The 20,616-nt window shown below is 44.3% G+C and overlaps 1 protein-coding gene across 3 annotated transcripts in view; it reads right to left on the bottom strand.

Annotated features, from left to right (window-relative positions):
* Positions 1 to 19,866, bottom strand: part of LOC308588606 (CD99 antigen-like) — a 33,043-nt gene extending 13,177 nt beyond the window's left edge. Inside the window, exons 1-4 of one of the 3 annotated variants that reach the window (XM_081197121.1) lie at positions 19,574 to 19,866; positions 7,410 to 7,442; positions 5,652 to 5,705; positions 1,342 to 1,377 (exon numbers count right to left, since the gene is read on the bottom strand). In XM_081197121.1, coding sequence (XP_081053247.1) covers positions 1,342 to 1,377; positions 5,652 to 5,705; positions 7,410 to 7,442; positions 19,574 to 19,637 — 187 coding nt within the window. In that variant the 5' untranslated portion in view covers positions 19,638 to 19,866. Of the gene's footprint in view, positions 1 to 1,341; positions 1,378 to 2,271; positions 2,378 to 5,651; positions 5,706 to 7,409; positions 7,443 to 19,573 lie in introns of those variants that run through there. The other 2 variants (XM_081197122.1, XM_081197123.1) reach the window with 2 other exon arrangements.
* Between the last annotated feature and the right edge of the window lie 750 nt (positions 19,867 to 20,616).

The following is a 20,616-nucleotide window of genomic DNA, read 5'->3' as shown; positions in this document are numbered from 1 at the left end:
TAAAACTTGGAATCTAGCTTAAAGCCAATACCACAGCTGTGTGTACATGACATCCTGGCATGCTCTCAGGTTATTCCATCACTTTCTTGTTCAGCAGCTTTCATACCCTCAGAAACCCATCCAAATTTAAGGAGGGTTTGGCACAGGGCTATTAGGATCTGGGAAACCAGGGTTCAAATCTTCACTCAGCCATGGAACTGATTAGGTGATCTTGGGCCTGTCTCTCAGCAAAATGTATCTCACAGCATTGTTGTGAGAATAAAATGGGGATGGGGAGAACTATTTAGAAGACCCTAAGCTCCTTGGGGAGGAGTTGTTCCAGACCAAGCAGAATAAATAACCTCCCCTCTCTTCCCTCAAGTTTCTTTTGGTACAGGAGTAAAGGCAGCTCAATAAGCCACTGTAATATACATATTACTTCCCCGCAGTCACTAAGAATGTCACCTGCCAACTCCCCCAAATTATAAATGTATCCAGGTGAGGGATGTACAGATTACCCGCAGTGACTAAAGAATGCAGACACAGAGCAAGGGAAAGGCAAACACAAACAGCATCTGTAGTGCTGGGTCAGATGCCTGAAATTGGTGCCTCAAGGTATTTTGGACTGCAACTCCCATCACCCCTAGCCAGCATGACCAATGGTTGGGGATGATGGGACTAGCATTCTTGCAACATCTGGCAAAGGTTTTTATAGTGTGCAAAGTGTGACTGTAGACTATCTTGCAGTACCATTTCCTAAAATCTGCAGAAGATGGAAAAGGCAATTCTCTGGCTGATTTTAAGTAAACTGTTTGATGCAACTGTACAGTTGGGATACTGCTTTGTCCATTATATTTGCTTATGCTGCTCAGCTGGGATAGGGAAGCTCTGGCTCTTGGGCCAGTCTTGGCACACGAGGCCATTTTTCCCCAAAACAATAGCCACCTACCTATCTGGGAGGGTGACATCAGCTGCTGAGGGAGCTGGAAGAGTTCAATTTAGCTGCAAGTGCCACTTCCTCACAGGCAAGTGGTGTGTGCAGCCAAAGCAGCAGGATTTAACTGCCACTCAACAGTTGATAAGCTGAGTTTAAATCCTGCTCAGACCCCTGCAGAAAGCAGCACTGAAATCTCCACTCATCAGCATCTTGCCGGATGCTGCTTCAAAGCACAACACAGGGCTGTTTGAAAGCCTTTTGCAAACAGCTTCACACTGCTCTTTAAAACCTTAGGTTTGCCGAGGTCTGAAGTGCTATTTGTACAAAGGACTTCCAAAGATCCTTGTGCTATTGTTTTTGAATTTGCGACTGTCTTCAAAAGCAACATAAAAACTAGACTTGCATGGAGTGCAGACAATGCTTACCAACGGCATCTTCCAACTTAAAGCCATCATCATCATCTAAACAGGGAAGACAACACAGTTGTAATCTTTCTCCCAGAAATGAAATACTCCAAGTAAAACGATTTAGATTTTATAATTATTATTGATAATAGCAAGTAAAACACACACCGGGGGGGGGGGCGCTTCACAATGTATGTAGAACCCCATTTAAATTGGGTACTCATGGTCAATGTCAGGGGTTGCCAATGAAATATTATAGGTTAAAATGATTGGTATTTTATAAAGCAGAAAGGATGGTACTCAATAAAGTAGATTCACTAGCACAAAGATTAAAACTAGCCCAATGAGATATCCCACTGCATGTACCTTGCACTGTCCCCGAATTTGCTCTGAAGGGTTGGGGGAACTTCCAGAACAGATTTAGGGAGTAAACAGGGAGGAGGGGGAGGAACACATTCTGTTGCACAATGCGAAACTTTGGAACAGTTATTAGTACTTCATGCTTTCCCCTCTGTAAATGGTCTGGCAAGGCTATGTCCCCATGGTATGACCTGACTCTAGGCCCAATATCTTGGAAATCACACCTCTGTTGGTGACACGTGTTCACATTCATGTACACATGTAGTAAAGGATGCATTATTTGGATGTTTGTCCTGCCCTATACCTAGCCTGAAGTGGGTTGCATTATTAGACCCTATATGCATGAATTATCAGTGTTATGGAAAGTTCACTCGCATATCTGCAAAAAAACAAAACAAAACATTGGACTAAGGCAAATTTGGCATCTACTTGTCTTGTACTCAGCAGAGCGCACTCCTCCATTGTTTCCTGAGACGGAGGGATGACAACTCATGACATACAATGCCATTTATAACCCAAACCTAGTCACGTACACTGAAAAATAAATGTATAGGAATAGCAAGTCAATGTTCTGATTACTCTTATACCCACTTTGTGTTGGCTTTTTGTTAGGTGGAATCGGCTTCTGTGTTACATCTGTCGGATCTGCCATATTAAAAACACACAGGGCTTAATATCACTTGAATGACTAGTTACCAGGGGGTAGTTGCTAGGACTGATTAGTGATTCAGCATTTTATGTGTACACACACACACACACACAAACTGGACAGAGCTGCCAAGTTAAAGCCATCATCACCTAAACAGTAAGTGACACACATGGGGCGGGTGTTTTCACAATGTACATAGAACCCTATTTGAATTGGGCACTCATGGGGTTGCCAATGAAATACTATAGGTTAAAATGATTGATATTTTAGGACTTCCAGGTTAGCGCCTCCGGCAATGGCGGATTTCCTTTGACCAGGAGGAATCTGCTTCGTGAGAACTAGGGTCTGGACCACTGCGGCGAGGCGGAGACCCACTAAAAACCACAGGCGGGAGAAGCCTGTGGATGTGGGATTTGGCTGGCACCTTTTGCGCCTCCCCTACTCGCGGGGAAACCCGATTTCGGGGATCCGGAGCGACGTGGGATGAATGGTGCGGTGCTTCGAATCGACTGCTCTTTTCACGGAGTGAAGCCACATTGCTGTTGCCGGAGAGCGCTGACTTTTTCCTGTGGACAATTGGATTTTAAACAACTGCCCGTGAGTAGAACGGAAAATTGGATTAAGAAACTTTTTAATTTGGCACCGAAGCGGGAAGGTCTAAACAAGAAGTCCGCCTTCCGCTTTTGTAAATAGATTGAAGCAAAGACATTGCAAGCTAGAGTCTGGAAAGTCATTTGTAAAGGACTAAATTGCCATCAGTTAAAATTACTAAACCCCCCTTGGAAGCAGGAGAAGAGGGGGGAATCTTTTTAGACTGTTTAAACCTGCAGAAGAGGGAGTAAAGAAAGATAAATTTCCACCGTCTTGATCCTGGGAGCGGGGTGTCAGAGACAGACACTTTGGGGAAGTTCATTGACTGTGGATAAAACGTTTTTGACAGATAGTTAAAAAAGAGAAACATTGATTCCAATGTTTCCTTTTGCACTTAAAAGGAACAAAATATCTGAAAAATGAAAGGAACTTTGTTGCTAGATCTGCTTTTAAAAAGACGGATACAAATAGAAATTGTTTCCTCTAGAGGGAGCTTGTGAAACTTGCTAGAGTCGATCTGGGGAATTCTACAGCTGTAGAGATAAAAGATAGTGGGAACTAGACACCGACCTTAAACAAGAATGTGCCCAGAAGAAGCTTTAGTGCTTGCTTTTTGCAAGACAAGTGCTTTACTGGAACAGCTACATGAGAAGATGGATTTGATGACTGTTGCAGTTGGAAATCTTGGACAAACAGTGAATACCTATATAGAAACCACTCAGGAATCAACCCAGGAATGTGCTTTGACAGAGCAAGTGGTGAAGAAGATAAAGGAGGAGGTAGTTGCTGAACCTCAAGTACCAGAAATGGAGAGAGCTGCGGCCTTGCAGGAACATAAGTTGCTGTTTTTGACGACTGAACCTGGAGAAAGTCAGATTTGGAGAGATGGAGTACTCCTTGGTCTGGAGATGGGAAGTTGGATAGATCCCCCCAAGCAGGGATGTTTTGACTTTTCGGATCTGGCTTTGGGCCAGGGGGAGTTTGGAGTTGTGGGGGCCCTTAACCTTGGAGGGACTTTGAAACATGCCTTCAAATATCTTTTGGATTTCAGTGTCGACTATGGAGAATGGGCTGACTTGTCGAGAAGGGATACAGATATTGTCAAGTTGGAGTCTCCCCGAGAGAAAGGAAGGAAATTAAGAATAAGATCAGCAGAAGATAAAGTAAAGTGCAGGTATAAACATGAAGAAGACCTGCAGAAGGGACATGGAAAAGACTTAAGAGCCTCGGATAGAAGGTCACCAGGTTGATGGACTAGATGGATGGGACAGAAAGGACTGACAAAACCCGAGACCAGGAAGAACAGACGACGGATGAAGATTGGAATAAAGTTTTAAAAATTCATTTAGAAAATCATTGTAAAATTAATGAGTATTAGAAAAATGTTGGAATGAAACTATTTGGCTTTAGTAGAAATGTTAAAAAGAATTATGTATAAATATGCTTTGTTAAAAAGAATTAGGTATAAATAAGATTTAAGTTTTAAGCTTTAGGGTTTTTTATGGTAAGATAAGGTTAAAATAGATTAAGGTAATTTAATGACAGAATATTGTGAAAGATGGAAAGAATTTGTGGAGATAATTAATAACTAGAATACAAAAAAGGGAGGTGTGAGGAGGTCGATGAAACAAGTTAATGAAAGATAAAGATTTGGGAATATTGGATTTGCTTTTAATTTTTTTTGTTTATTTTTGTTTTTTAATTCTGATGTATTGTGTGTTTTTTTACTTTTGTTTTTTATTGACTTATATTGTTTAATCTCTTTTTTGTCTACCTTTTTTCCTTCTCTTTTTTCTTGTTTTTTTCCTTTTTCTGTAATTTTAAATTTTCAATAAATATCATTTTTAAAAAAATATAAACTGATTGATATTTTAAAGCAGAAAGGATTGTACTCAATAAAATAGTTTCACTAGCACCAATAATAAAACTAGCCCAATGAGACTTGCCACCAGATGTACCGTGCACTGTCCCTGATTTTGCTCTGAAGCGTTGGAGGAACTTTCAGAACAGATTTAGGGAGCAAACCGGGGGGGGGGGGGGTGGGATCCAGCACAGCGTAGTAGCTCCCTAGCAGCCCACCCACTTTATCTGCCGTAACATATGGCAACAGCAATTGTTCTTGCCTGTTTTTATCTCTCTGTTCAAAGAACTACTTGAGAAGAATGGTTGGTCCAGGCAGGATGGTGTTCAAGCAGCATTATATCTTTACCCACTGACCCCTTTTCAATTTTGTAACCAATGCTTTTATTTTTTCACCTAAATGGAAGTCTGTGTTCTGCTGCAATTTCCCCTCTGTAAATAGTCTGGAAAGGCCATGTCCCCATGGCATGCCCTGACTCTAGGCCCAATATCTTGGAAAACACACCTTTGATGGTGACACGTGTTCACATTCATGTACACATGTAGTCAAGGATGCATTATTTGGATGTTTGTCCTGCCCTATACCTAGCCTGAGTGGGTTGCATTATTAGACTCTATATGCATGAATTATCAGTGTTATGGAAAGTTCACTCACACATCGGGCAAAAAACAAAGCAAAACATTGGACTAAGGCAAATTTAGCATCTACTTGTCTTATACTCATCAGAGCACACTCCTCCATTGTTACCTGAGACGGATGGATGACAACTCATGACATACAATGCCATTTATAACCCAAACCTAGTCACGCACACTGAAAAATAATTGTATAGGAATAGAAAATCAATGTTCTGATTACTCTTATACTCACGTTGTGTTGGCTTTTTGTTAGGTGGAATCGGCTTCTGTGTTACATCTTCAGGATCTGCCATATTAAAAACACACAGGGTGTAGTATAACTTCAATGACCAGTTACCAAAGGGGGCACTTGCTAGGACTGATTCAGCATTACACACACACACACACACACACACACACACACACACACACACACACAAACTGGACAGGGCTGCACTTATTTTTGCTGGTAAGATAGTTGCTTGACTGCATTTTTATTCTTACTAGACCTCACCCAGGATGTTTTGCGAAGGGTGGGTAACATATATTCATTATTTTTAAAAATACACAAAGAAACCAGATACAAGGTGCAAGCCTTTGCTGCTCATTTGCACAATGAGTAAAGTAGAGTAAAGTAGAGCTGTGGCAAACCCTAAACTGGTCATCCGAAGGGGGTAGGAGGCAAAGCAAAGTTTGTGCCAAAGCAGGGGGTGGGGAATGGAAGGTAGGAATTCACTTTGGACAGTGCACATGGTCAAGCTTTATAGACCACACCCTTGTGTGGGTGTGGGTGTGCATTGGGGGGGGCATGAACTGAAAGAGCTGCTTAGGTTCCCACAAGGGATTTGTGCTAGCTCAGAATAAATGTTTTCACCTGGGTGTGGGGGGGTTGAATACCAAACTATATTTGCAATTCCCATCACTTTCAAAAGCAGTTGGGCACGAGGCTACTGCTCCCCCAGCCCCTGTGCCAGCATGTCTAAAGCCCCTTAGGCTCACATAACTGAGTAGAGGTGTGCACTGACCATAAGATTTGGTTCAGCCTCAAATTCATCTGAATCCAGTGTACACCCTGGTACAGTGGTGCCTCGCAAGACGAAATTAATTCGTTCCACAAGTTTTTTCTTCTTGCGAGCTTTTCGTCTTGCGAAGCACGGTTTCCCATAGGAATGCATTGAAAATCAATTAATGCGTTCCTATGGAAACCGCTTGCCAGGCTGGCGGTGCGGAGAAGGGCTTTTCTCCCCACCGCAAGCCTTCAGGACAGGTACGGGAACAGAGGGGAAGGGGCGCAGCGCTTCTCCTCTCTTCCTGGGGCTTGCGGTGGGAGGAGGGTTTTTCCTCCCCACCGCCAACATTCAGAACAGCATTCTGAATGTTGGCGGTGGGAAGGAAAACCCTCCTCCCACCGCAAGTCTTCAGGACAGCCATCCGAAGGCTGGCGCGGGGAGGAGGTCTCTCCGCCCCACCGCCAGCCTTCGGAGGAGGTCCGAGGACAGTGGGGAAGACGAGCTGCGCTTCCCCGCTGTCCCGGAGATTTCCCTATGGGCTTTCGTCTTGCGAAGGAAGCCCATAGGGAAATTCGTTTTGCGAAGCGCCTCCAAAACGGGAAACCTTTTCGTCTAGCGGGTTTTCCGTCTTGCGAGGCGTTCGTCTTGCAGGGCACCACTGTAATTAGTTTTCCAGCTCTCTTGAATATATAATGCTGTGCTGGTATGTTAATCACAGCTCAATCTCATGGCACTGCAGATTTTTACATTAAAGCAATTTAACATTTCCTCCCCCTCCTACCCTCAATTCTACATTATCCACCTTGTTTAAAATTATTGGGCTCTATAAATCAGGATTATCTCTCTTGATTCATCAAACTGAGGTAATGCAGCATGATGCATCTGAAGCTAAGACAGAGTTAAGATCTGATTTAGACTAAAATCTACATCACAATATCATGGTTACTATAAAACCCATTAAATATTCTTAAGTTTACTTCATTAGGTTGTAGTTAACTTACCGCCAAATGCATCTGCCAAGTCAAAATCTTGTCCTGTAAAATTAAAATATTTGCTTATTTATAAATATATTTGTATGCCTCTAGTCAAAGGAAAAAATAAGTCCAGTAGCGGAAGACTCTGGGGTTACGGCATTCATCTCGCTTTACTGGCCAAGGGAGCCGGCGTTTGTCTGCAGACAGCTTCCGAGTCATGTGGCCAGCATGACTAAGCCACTTCTGGTGAACCAGAGCAGCACACGGAAACGCCGTTTTACCTTCCTGCCAGAGTGGTACCTATTTATCTACTTGCACTTTGACGTGCTTTCGAACTGCTAGGTTGGCAGGAGCTGGGACCGAGCAATGGGAGCTCACCCCGTTGTGGGCCCTAGGCTCTGTGATTTAGACCACAGCACTACCCACGTCCCATAGCCGCCATACATACATACAATAAAAACAACATAAATATTTAAAATCAGAGATCATCAATAGTTTCTTAATTGCTTGCACAAACTTGGTGACATAGAACTTTTTCCAGCACATGTTTAAAGGTTAAAACAAAAGGTGACTGCTAGGTCTCTGTTGGAAAAGCATTACACAGGCTCAGTTTCCTGTCACTGTTAGATTAACCTCACCCACTTGGGGAACAACCAGTGGTGGTCCTGCAGATGGTCTTAGTGATTTGGCTGGGATACAAGGCTTCAGATAGTCCTAACATGGGCCTAAGTAAGTTGTTTGGGGCTTGATAATGCATAGACCGTAAACCTGTCTTGGTAGCAGCCACTGTGGGTGTTATACAAATAGTTTTTCATGTTGTCAACCACATGCCCCCATCAGCAGTCTGGCCACCACATTCTGCACCACCTGAAGTATCTGAACCAGAATACAAATTCTCATCTTCTCCTTCCTTGTTAGCACCAATATATCCGGCAGTTTAATATTGCCAGATGTGCTGAAGGACAGCCAATAAATTGTATGGTAAACCCAAAAACAAAACTGCAAAGCTTGTGATATACGAAACCAATGGTAATAAAGAGTCTTCCCTACGGTGTAGACCTATAAAGGGCTATTGGCCAAGACTGTGTCCAGAGGCAGTTTACCTCTAAATGCCAGGTACTGGTTTCCTTTCATATCCTGCTTGTAAGCTTCTTGGAAGCACCCACTAGAAACAGAACACTAAACTAGATGACTCCTCAGTCCGTTTCCTTAAGATTGTTTATATCTAGTTGCATAGATATGCCCTATGTCACACACAAGGGGTCACCAATGTAGCATCTGTGTATACATATGTGCCCATAGCAGCTTTCGTTGCCCCCCCCCCCGTCCCCTTCCATTGAAATTAAGCTTGAAAGAAGCATTTTGTTGTAGCCAGAAGAACTGGCTGCAATGTGTGCTTAGTTGTGGTGTGTGTTGCCCGTGACAGTATCTTCAGGCTGCAAATGAATCCAAGGTTGGCAGGCTCTGCCACATGCAAAAGAACAGTCTAAGGAAAAAATGGTCACTGCAGGGTGATTATAACAAAACACAAGAGCTTGTCCAATTAACTTTTCCATTCTTCCATTTCTTAACATGATTGAAGAGGCATTACAAGCTTGCCAAACACATATCCCTCGGCATCTGTCAACAGTACCCTTGTACCCCCAAACTTGTCTATTTCCCTTGGGTAGAACTATGGGTTTTCAGAAGGTTCTCAATAGCAGCCCAATAGATATGCTCCCTCAACATCACCCTGCAAAGCTGGAACAGCATGTGCTAACGCTTTGTACCTGCCTGAGTGATCACAATTTTGTCTAAGACAGGATGCCATCAGTCTTCTTGTACCTCCTCAGGGATTGTGTTTTCCCCAAAGCCCTGATCTCAGTGTTTGAAGGATACATGTGACCACCCTCCATAAAGAAGGCTGATTGCCGAAGAACTGATTGTTTTAAACCATTGTTTTAAATGGCTTTAAGCGGGTGTCCAAAAATATTGTGTTCTGAATGGTAGTTAATAAATCCATTAAATATAATAATATAAAGGCCTGCTGATGAAAGCAGCAGGAATCAGTACAATGGTTGGATTAACACATTATCAATTTTTATTTTCAGCCATAGACAGTCAATTAGGGTGCAGGTATGTGTGAAAAACCATTAGCATGTTGATAAGGTGCCTTGTTTAATGTTTAAAAACACATGCGGTAACTTATTTCCTGTCCGGTTACCAATAGAGATTTATCAGGAAAGAAAGTGCTGGGTGGGATGAAAGTTCTGTTCTGATATTGGCAGATATAGCTTGCTAAACGACTATAAAGTGTGACTAAACAGCTCAACACCATTCAATTAAAAATAACATGGTTCCCAACTTTTCTTAAAAAATTGAAAGAACTTCTAAAAATCAGAAGGATAGTTGTGTTCACAGAAGGATCCCTTACACCCATGGAGAAGAGTCAGGATCCAGCCCAATGAGATCAACACCAATGAAAACATTGTGCCACCTTTTCAATAAACAAAAGCAAACATCCATTTCAAATGACTGGAGGGGGGTAATATTTAACCTCTCCCTCCTGCCCCCTTGCATTTTGATCATTTTTATTGTTGCGATTTTCTCTGAGTTTCATTTGTCATCTGCAATCCATTTAGCAACAGAGGCACACCAAAACCACTGGGTATGGGATTTCAGAACGATGAAGTGGGGGACACCCTCCCCGCTAATGAGTAACAGACTGGAATGCTTTTGCCATATCACCTCTGAAAAACAGCTCAATAGAGAGATCTGGACATTTGGACACCTTTAAAGCAGAGGGACTGGCATACAAGCATGACTCATATGAGAATAACTGACAGCTTGCAACAGCATGAGTCATCTCGTGCTACGCAGAAATCTGTGGGCTACCCGATGAGGCAAAAACCCTGGCAGGATGTTTACACGCGCTGCCAAGCAGCCCTTTATAATTAGCTCTGCAGCAACATACCACGAAGTTGGGAAGAGTCGACGCTGCACTGCAGATTCAAGAAAGTGTACACCACACAGACTGCTTCTATCAGCACACTGCTCCAAGTTAAAAAGCTGCTGTTGTACTAATTTTCTGTCCAAGGAAAGAGTTATCTCAAAGCCCTTTTTAAGATGCAAGGGATCAAAAATGTACTGTCCGAATAGCTTTAAGTTAGGAATTGCCAAGCTTAGGAGACAAAGCTTTTTCATAGATTCAAGTACTACAACCGCAACTGCATCTACATGCTTTCCTGTGAATCTGAAATTCCATGCCTCTGCTACTTCACTTTCCTGTTTTTAACAAGTTACCATGCTGCCAGCTGCTTTTGGGTCTACACTAGGCTCCTTCCCACCCACCAAATCACTAAACTAATCTGTGTTACTTCATTCTACTGTGTCTTTCAGCAGTTCGAATCACTGCCTTTCAGGCCTTTTTTAAAGTAGGAGCCCAGCTGGGGCAAATGCTTAACTTTCCACACATACATACACACAGCAAGTTGCTCTGCAAGACCACCTTCTGGGTTGGGATCATGAAAACATATCCCCTTTTTACCAGAAATCATTCCCCCTTTGGCATGCTGGCAGTTCACTTTCCTGCAGAGGGTGAGGGGTGGTGAATGTGGGGGTGAAACATTTAATCCCTTGTCCACACTGGCCTGATCCAGATTGGGGCCTCATGTTGCTTTTTTGTGTAGCGACCAGTACTAAAAGCACCTTTGGGGGGGGGGGGGAAGAAGCATGTTTAACTTAATGTGTCCCCCTTCCAATGATCAGTTTCTTTTCCCAATAAGGCAGTAACACTAGCCAGTGAAAATTTACCCCAGGTATTTTGGGGTTGTCCTGTTTTGATCAGCATATTAATCAGCATAGTCCATTAACCCCTTTCTCCCTTCCTGCCACATCTCTAGGTAACCATTAGCTCAGCTGATATGCTGGCGGGGGACACAGCCATTATCTTAGTTACAGCCCCAGGCAATAGGGGTAAAGAATACTTACTAGCTCAGCTGTAAGACAAACTTTATATTAGATATATGCAGAAGGAATGCTGTACTTTCCAAGTGAATCTAACATCTAAGTATAAATGGCTGCTCTCCATCTCAAAATATAGATGACAATCATTTGTTTAAAGTCAAACAATGGCTGCCATGGTCCCGACTGCCCAATACCAGAAGAAAGTAGAAGTTCCATGAGTTGCTCAATGGAAAATGAAATGCTGGTCTCTTGAAATGTCTTAAATTCAGCTATTTGATGGAGGGTAAAAAGAAATGTGCAATGTAACACATACCATATGGAATATTTTTTATGAACTAGCAGACAATATGAACTAGATGAACCAATTATCTGACTCAGTATAAGACAGCTTCTTGCACTCCTGTTGACTGTTGCCAGTGTTAGGAAAGAGATTGCAATTTGCCAAAGTGGCTAAAAGGGTCAGTAAGTACCACTGACAGATAATTAATGTGTTTGCGCAACTTAAGAGTCTCTTTGTGTGGGGAGTGGTGTTGGGGGGGGGGGGAATCACTGCTTTGAACTGTGAACAGCAAGTAGCCTTCCGGGCCTTAGGTTAGCTTTTCCAAAGTTAGAAGTGCCAATGCCACAGTCTGTCAGCCATGAACTTATTTTAAATAGTTTGTACATCTCCCTTCCTCCTAAGAATGTTTAACTGCCTTGGCTAGACATAAGCAGTAAGGGAGCAGCCCAGATCACCCAGAGAAGTGTACTCCCAAAGAGGAAAGGACACCACCAAAAAGGCCTTCCATGGAAAATCAATTCTCAGGCAGGGTTCTATGGAGAAAGGCACCACCTAGTCTTGAAAAGCCATGCAAGGCTTTTTATATGTCAGAACCAACACTTTGAATTGCACACAGACAGATACAGGCAGCTGATGCAGTTGACACAAAAGGAGGAGGTATACTGAGTCCTATATAAACTAACTTCTAACATAACATAGTGTAAAATGTAAGATCCCCACTGGAACATAACCAAGGTCCACCTTATCTAACATTCTGTTCGCACAGTGGCAAATCAGAAGCATAGCACCATGAGCACTGAACACTGAACCATTACTAAATGCACTGTTGTGACTGGGTTAAGAGCACAGTACTTCTTTTGGAATACAGTTAGCTGTTCAAGAATCCTATCCTTAAGACTTTTCTGATACTTTAATGCAAGGCTAAACTTTCATAAATTAACACTTGCACCTCCCACAAAAAAATGAAGGCCATGAGGCATGCCAGACTGATTTGACTTATTCATCTGTAGGAATACTACCCAAAATTGATTGCAGCCAAGACCTTGACAACATGATTTGGGATTTCCCTCGTCTCACTGAGACTCATACTTTCGCATGGAAGGGGAATAACGCTGCCTCAAATGACTACCTTCAGCCTATAGTTTTTTTCCAATTTCCCCATATAGTCTATATTTATACTCCAATAATTTACTAATAGTGATGGGAGTGCAAAATTTTCTGCAGAAAGATGTCCATTGCAAAAGTTTTATTTATTTACTAAATTTATATACCACCCTATACCCGAAGGTCTCAGGGAGGTTCACAGAACAAAATCAGAATATAAAACCACAAAATATATAATCAAAATAAAATCAACAACCTAATAACCCACCTTCCAAAAAAACCTCCACATTTTAAAAGGGCATAGGATGTCCAAATCAACCAAAGGCGTGGTTAAAAAGGAACATTCTTGCCTGGCGCCTAAAAGTATATAATGAAGACGCCAGGCAAACTTCCCTGGGGAGAGCATTCCACAGACGGGGGAGCCACTGCAGAGAAGGCCCATTCTTGTGTTGCCACCCTACAGATCTCTCGAGTTAATTGGTAACAAAGAATGGATGCCAATTGCAGATGCATTATTAGGCAAACCTGGTCATTTTAAAGGAGCTCTTTTGGGCTTTGTATACCAAATAAGGGCAAAACAGGCATGCTAACTAGATCAGTATTAGAGCATCAGCAATTTTTCCACTACAAATTATCCATATTTGCACTGATTATTTTCAGGAAAACCTACACCACCATGTTGTAGTTAACAGGAATGTATCCAATAGTTTCACTTCTGTTAATGGAAGACGCTTCCAGTCATGGAAGGAGAACGGAGGCCCAGCTATTTCACAAGGCAACAGAATATCTTTAAATCAAATCTGTAACTGTATCGCTACAATCAGTTGAGAATGCAATAGGTTTCCAATTCTATCTTACTGGGTGTTTTTTTTAATCTTTACAATGCTTATTGCATTGTGTGAGTGCAACCTGTCTTCCATGACGTCATGGAACCCAAGGTTTCCCAAGTACTGACAAGATCCAGACCTTCTTAGCTTCTCCAAGGCAGCTGCATCATGTGCCCTCCTCAGCCAGATGCACAAAAAGATACAGCACCTAAGAAGATGCCCGGGCTTTTAACATGGCAGTCTTACCCACACTGGAGTGTGATACAGTTTCATTCTGGTAACACCAATGCATATCTGCAGACAGCACTTAATGCGAAGCTTGTGCTCATTGTTGACTGTAAGGTTCAGTGCTGAATGCCTCTCTATTTTCTTTCACCTGCCATCATCATCCATTGCTTCTTTCCCCCTTGGAAATGGGCTATATTCCTTGCACAAGTGGCGGAAAGGAATGAGGAGAGAGCAGGTGGACCATTTGCAATCCACAGGATAAACATACCCAGTAAACACAAAGCTGCTGGCAAAAGTTCAAGGTTTATTCAATAAGGGTTGAGGAAAACAAACATCTGGAATGAATTGCCTAACAGCTTGTCTTCCAACAAAGATGCTGTTTCTCCTTTTTGTTCTTTTGACAGCAGTTTTGTAGGGGAAAGACCCTATACTTAAAGCAGCTAATGCACTGCTGTTGCCTTGTGAGCTTACAATACCTGCATTTATGCTTTCATTTACCTGGACTATGGACAGGCAGCTGGATTTATTTAATTGCTGTATTTTTAGGATTTTTCCTACAATACATATTACTGCATGTTGCCAGTTCAGTAAAAAGGTAATGGTAAAGGGACCCCTGACTGTTAGGTCCAGTCGTGAACAACTCTGGGGTTGCGGCGCTCATCTTGCTTTACTGGCCAAGGGAGCTGGCGTACAGCTTCCGGGTCATGTGGCCAGCATGGCTAAGCCGCTTCTGGCGAACCAGAGCAGCGCATGGAAACGCCATTTACCTTCCCGCCAGAGTGGTACCTATTTATCTACTTACACTTTGACGTGCTTTCGAACTGCTAGGTGGGCAGGATGCCAGTTCAGTACTAACATATTTATACCCTGCTCCTCTTCTTTTATCCCCAGAACAATAAACATAAAATACAATAATGCTAATATTTCTGCTAAGCTGTCCTGTTGTAAACATCCCTGCACCAGTAAGATTCCCACTTGCTAACATAACTGGAACCTGATGCATAACCAGGTGGGCAATAGCTAAATGGTAAGGCAATCTCTGCTAGGACAAGCAGCTCACACAGTAATTCTGTGATGTGGGGCCACAACTCAGTAGCAGAACAAACTCTGCAGGCAGAAGGTTTCAAGTTCAATCCTTGGAGCTTCCAGGCATGGTTGGAAATGTCCCCATTCTGAAAACTTGGGTGAGCCATTGTGGGTCAGTGTAGGCCAGGGATTGGGGAACCTCATGCGTGGGGACTAAATGCAACTCCCCAAGCCTCTCTCCAGCTCTCAGGACTCTCCCCAGGCTAGCCCCCAGCAGCCATGCTTGTTGTCCATTTCAGGTGCTTTTGCCTGGCTGAAATGAGTCCTTGAACCAATGCCTCTTGCTGGACTGAATGGAGAAGTGTGCGCAAAACCCAGGCATTTTGTGGCTGGAATACACCCTACTGTACGAAGACAAGAGTCATCTTGATTGCTCTGCCATTTTGCCTCTGCTCCTGGCCACTGCTGGCATGCAGCCCCCAGAAGGCTGCCACGAGGGTATGAAGTCCTTGGGCTGAGAAAATTCCCCACCACTGGTGTAGGCATAGGCAATAGATAGATGGACTAGAGCTCTGACACAGTAGAAGGCATGCTTTCTATGTTCCTAACTGCTCCCATTCATCATTGCATTTTATTGCTTGGTCTCACTCCTAATTGAGGATTTTGCCTACAGAAGCAATAGACAACCATCTATGACAACTCGCACAACAGCTGCTCTCTATTCCCCCATGTTTCACTTGTCATACTGTAGTCTCATGAATAACACAAAAAAGTCTCTCTAAGTATCCAGAGGAAGTGCTGCATCTTGCCTGTGCTTATGCAGCATGCACATGCACTGGCAGGTTACCAGCTGACAAATATTAATTTATACTTGCCCATTGTTGCAAGGAGAAGTGAGAAAACATTTAATTGCAAAATGTTATGTGTACAGATTACTTCCCTGCCAACCTACATGCTACTGTAGGACTCTGTTGTTTGATAGTTGGTAAGCAAATGATTAATATGCCTAACATAAGTGAACAGTCATAACAGTTTCAGTGAGGTGGCTTGCTCAGAGTAGTACATGTCACACAGAAGTTGGATCCAAGTACAGTACTTACATGTATGCAAGTCAGTTCTAAAATTGTTTATTGGAAAACTATAATGCTCACTTTAGGAGCAGGAAGATGAATGGTTTGGGCCGAGAAAGACTGTAAAGTTCAAGGCAGCCATCCCAAGCATATTACCCAGAAACAGGTATCATTGAAATCTAGATTTATGTCCAAATAAACTTGTTTAGGTGGTGGATAATAAACTATGGTATTAAACTTTTTTTTTTAAGGTCTCTAATAGAGTAAGGATTCCCTATGTTCTCCTAACAAAAAGTAAATGCATTTTTAAAACTTAGTCCTGTCACAGAGAACTATGCTGTAGTCAAAAAGTTGTGTAACTAGCTGTGCTGCCTAAAATGGGAATTTATCTGGGCCAGAATTCCAAAATGGAAAGGCATTCAAGGAAAGCTATTTCCCTGTCTGGTTAAACTTAATGCAATTAGAGCAAAACAACTGCACTGCTCAACTTGTTATACGTTCAACTTCAACATTGCTCAGCTGCAATGTTCAAGGAGTGCTTTTGGTCAAGTCAGTAGAATATTTTAGACTAACCTAACTCAGTGGGTTGTTCTAAGGCTAAGAGACAAACTGAACATGATGCAAAGAGGAGGAGGCGTGTGATAGAACATTTTAACCCTTTGCTCTCTGATGCTTTTTCACCTCCACACACACAGCGTGGTGCAGCAACCCCGTCCGGCGCCCGGGGCAGACCACAGTTGCTGAGTTTCTTTAGGGCAGTCACTGATTTCAGGGATGGGAAGTGGTTCCACCTCCCCCTGCAGCACCCGAAATGCCCAGGAACCGCTGTGCTACCTGCAAGCTCCCCTGAGGCACAGAATCCCACCCCTACCCCCAGGTACAGCAGCTCCCATGCCACGCTCCCGTGCTGCCCTATAGACCCCCGTGACACCCTTTGTTGTTGTTTAGTCATTTAGTCATGTCCGACTCTTCGTGACCCCATGGACCAGAGCACGCCAGGCACTCCTGTCTTCCACTGCCGTGACACCCTACAGCCCCCCTACTCCCGGTGCAGACCACTAACTATGTTATTGTCCACACATAGCTGCTTGTAGTTCATGGGGGGGGGGGGACAGAATAAATGAAGCTAAACACAGCTCTAAGACAATTTGCAGATGTGCAAAAGCAGTAGAATGGAAAGGGTTAAAATGTTCCCCCCTCTCCCACAGGGCATTGCAGCTTGAGAGACTACTTTAGATAAAAAGAAAGAAAAATATCATGTGCAGCCTGAGCAATAACCAATGCTCTGATCTCCAAGGAAAAAAGTCCTGTTACAAATGGTTTTTTAAAATAATGATGATTATGACAATGATGATAGAATAATATGCTGTAGAGAAGACAATTTTGTTCTTCCAGTACATCACGGCTGCTTCAGACAAAGATTACCACTTAAGTGTGAATATATTGTCATACTTAAAACAGCACTCTTAGATCTACTCCACCACATACAAGACCAAAACAGCTGTATGCATCCTTCACCTATGGGTGTGCACATGTTTTTTCCAAAAACTGTGATGATTCCAGGGGGCAGGGTGTCCCCAGATGTCACAGGAGGATGGAATTCTAGCATCATGTGCACCCCCTCCCAATTATTGAATCACATAAAGGTCAATTCCCATCCTCATAATAAATATCTTCCAAAGAAGTCAGCTCAAATAATGTGACTAGCAGTCACAGTTAGTCCATAACTCAGGCTTCCTCAACCTCAGCCCTCCAGATGTTTTTGGCCTACAACTCCCATGATCCCTAGCTAGCACAATCAGTGGTCAGGGATGATGGGAATTGTAGTCTCAAAACATCTGGAGGGCTGAGGTTGAGGAAGCCTGCCTTAACTGGACCCGTTGTATGTTAATAAGTCTGCTAATAATACTGCATTTTCTATACTCGTGGAATGGTTATTCCAAAGCCATGGAAAATCCTCCTTCAGTACCCCTGTCACTATTCAACAGCAACATAGCTAAGCCAAAAGCAGACATAGGTTGCAATCCTAAATGCACCTATTATGGAGAAAGGCCCCCTAAACTCAGTGAGACTTCCCCCTAAGTAAACCTATATAGGGCTGCACTCTATATTGCCTTTCCCCCAGTGAAAATATACAAGTCCAAAGAATATTAGGTTGCAGTTAAGCCTACCCCATAAAAGTATAATAGATTTCAAGGTTACCTTCCTGTTTGTTTAGGTTGTTAATTCAGTGGCAAATAAATAAACAAGAGTCTGGCACGACCAGCCAACAGGAAGAATGAATTCCCACAAATACCCTCCAGTTCACACTTTACCCTAAGTTCCCACCCAGCCACCTTACTCAGCACCGTTCGCTCTGCATCGGAATAGGCGCTACCAAGTTTATAGTACCAGGTCCTTAAACAACTGGGGAAAGGCTCCATACAAAGACCTGTGGGCATGTCTAACAGGGAAGTGAAGCCAGAAAACACATACTTATCTAAGATCTTAACAGTGACATCTCTTTTGAATGTAGACATGATGCAGGCAGAATTCCCTCTCCTTTCAGAGCAAGCTTAAGGGGTGAAGTGGGAGAATAATTCCACAATATTAGGACAACACCTGGGTACCACAGGAGCCAACTCCTAGGGGTCAAGGTGTAGCCAGGATTTTTGTTGGGGGGGGAGAGACCTTTGTTGGGGGGAGCAGGCCTATTGCGTGGTGGGGAGAACCTCAGTTAGCTATATATTTTTATTTCTGTTGATTTTGGGGGGCAGCTGCCCCTCCCTGACCCCCCTTGGCTATGTCCATGGGCTGCCCCCATACTTGAAGGGGCCAGGGCCCCCCAAGTTGATGGGCACTGCCATTCAAATGGTGTGGGTGTGCCCCACCATGTGATTGATTGGGCGGGGCAGGGTTTACCTCCCCCCCCATATTTTATTCAACATGGCATCCCTGTGGGTGTGATCCTGTCCATGTGGCCTAAAGACAAACCATCAGCGTATTCTTCTTGGAAGTATGTCCCAGACTCTAATGTTTAATTGGGTTTTTATTATTATTATTGCCCACTATATTTTCAGTTGTTCTTATTTTATTTGCCTTGTGTCCCTATCAGGGGAAAAGGCAGGGTGTCCCTAAATACATAACAAAAACAACTTGCTTACAGCCCAATTTGGGTCAAACGCCTGTCACCCCGTTGCGATTCCCACTTCCCCCCCCCCAAAAAAAAATCCTTCTAGGATCCATTTGAGCAGTGATTTTTTTTTTCTGGAAAAAATGTTTAGGGGTAGTCTCATTTGGATTCCAGAAAACCACCATTTTATAGTTCAGATCGGGAAAAATAAATGCGGTAAATGGACAAAAGGACAAAAACCCACAAAAATTTTAGGGGTATGCGTACCCCCAGAAAAAAAGCCCTGCATTTGAGCCGGAGACTCTTTTGGTAAGCCGAGCCTTCGAAGAAGAGGATGTCCTCGAGGATGTGCAGACGGGCTTCCCTTCGCCCGCTCCTCGAGGCAGGCAGCACAAAGGCGGCGGGGAGCGGCGCTGCGGCGGGCATGGGGTGGGCGTCCCTTCGGCGCCTCCCGTCGGGGCGCGGCTGCTGCTGCTGCTCCCCTTTTCCTGCCGCTCTCCCGGATCCTTTGTTCGGGCTGGGGGAGAGAGGGACGGGCAGCGCCCCACATCGAAGGCTAGAGGCGCGCGAGGGGGAAAGGGCCGAGCAGCGCTCCTTACCTCGGCCGCGTCCCGCCAGCAGCACCAGCGCGGCGAAAGGCACCAGGAGGGCGAGTCTCGTCATGGTCCCGCCGTCGACAGCTGCTGCCCGCCGAGACTTGAGGACAACTTCGCGGCGCTGCCAATCCCTGCTCTGGTCCTTTCCTTGTTTCCCCCCTCCTCTCAGAGGATGGCGCGAGCGACCCTGTTTCCCGTGAGCTCCCTTCCTCGCCCTCTCTGCTTCAGCTGCAAAACAAGCGGCCCGCAACTTGCAGCCCCGCAGCCAAAAAGGGGATTCGGAGCGGCGCTCGCTCGGAGACCCGCCCCCGAAGAGAAGGGCGACCAATGCGGAGTGAGCGCCGAGCTCCGGCAGCCAATGGAAGGAGAGGCGAGGGAAAGCAACGCCCACCCCGGTGGCCAGGAGAAGACACCAGCGTTGAGTCATGCCCCGAAGTAATAGGAAACCCGCGGGCAGCCGCCGGCTCGGGTGTGGCGCAGCTGGGCTTTCTTCCATCTGCGAAGGGAGCCGTGTGTGGAATCGCAGGCCTGCTGCTCAGATCACAGCGGAAGGGGCCCGGATTTGGCTAGAGATTTGGCTAAACGGAGAGTTTGGCAGGGCTGAGGTGGGCAGGCCAACGGGGTCATCTTGTGTCCGCATGTGGCGGAAGGGATGGCTGGGAGATCCCGCCGTTGGCTTTCGCAGAGGCTCGGGTTTAAATCCGCCCTTATCTCCAGAGTTCACACGCGCAGCCTGAAATGTTGGCCTGATGATAAACTTGGGAGGAGAGAACCACGTGCGCGATCTTCAGCTGGTTGTCGGAAATGCAAGATATAAATGCAATACACATAAGCCATTGTTTGCTCTCTGGATGTTGTGAGGGCAGGCCAGCCTTATATATGTTGTAGCCAACAGACCCATCGAATCGAATGGACATGGCTAACTTAGGGTCAATTATTTCAGTGAGTCTACACTGACCCACTCCATTTAGTTGGACACAACCCTTTGAGACAACCTAGTAGTGTTAGATCTGTGAGGGATGCTTCACACAAGCCAGACATCTCAT

Source organism: Podarcis bocagei (genome assembly GCF_964188305.1).
Source record: "Podarcis bocagei genome assembly, chromosome: 6".
Lineage (NCBI taxonomy): Eukaryota > Metazoa > Chordata > Lepidosauria > Squamata > Lacertidae > Podarcis > Podarcis bocagei.
This window is presented reverse-complemented; position numbering and strand designations above follow the sequence as displayed.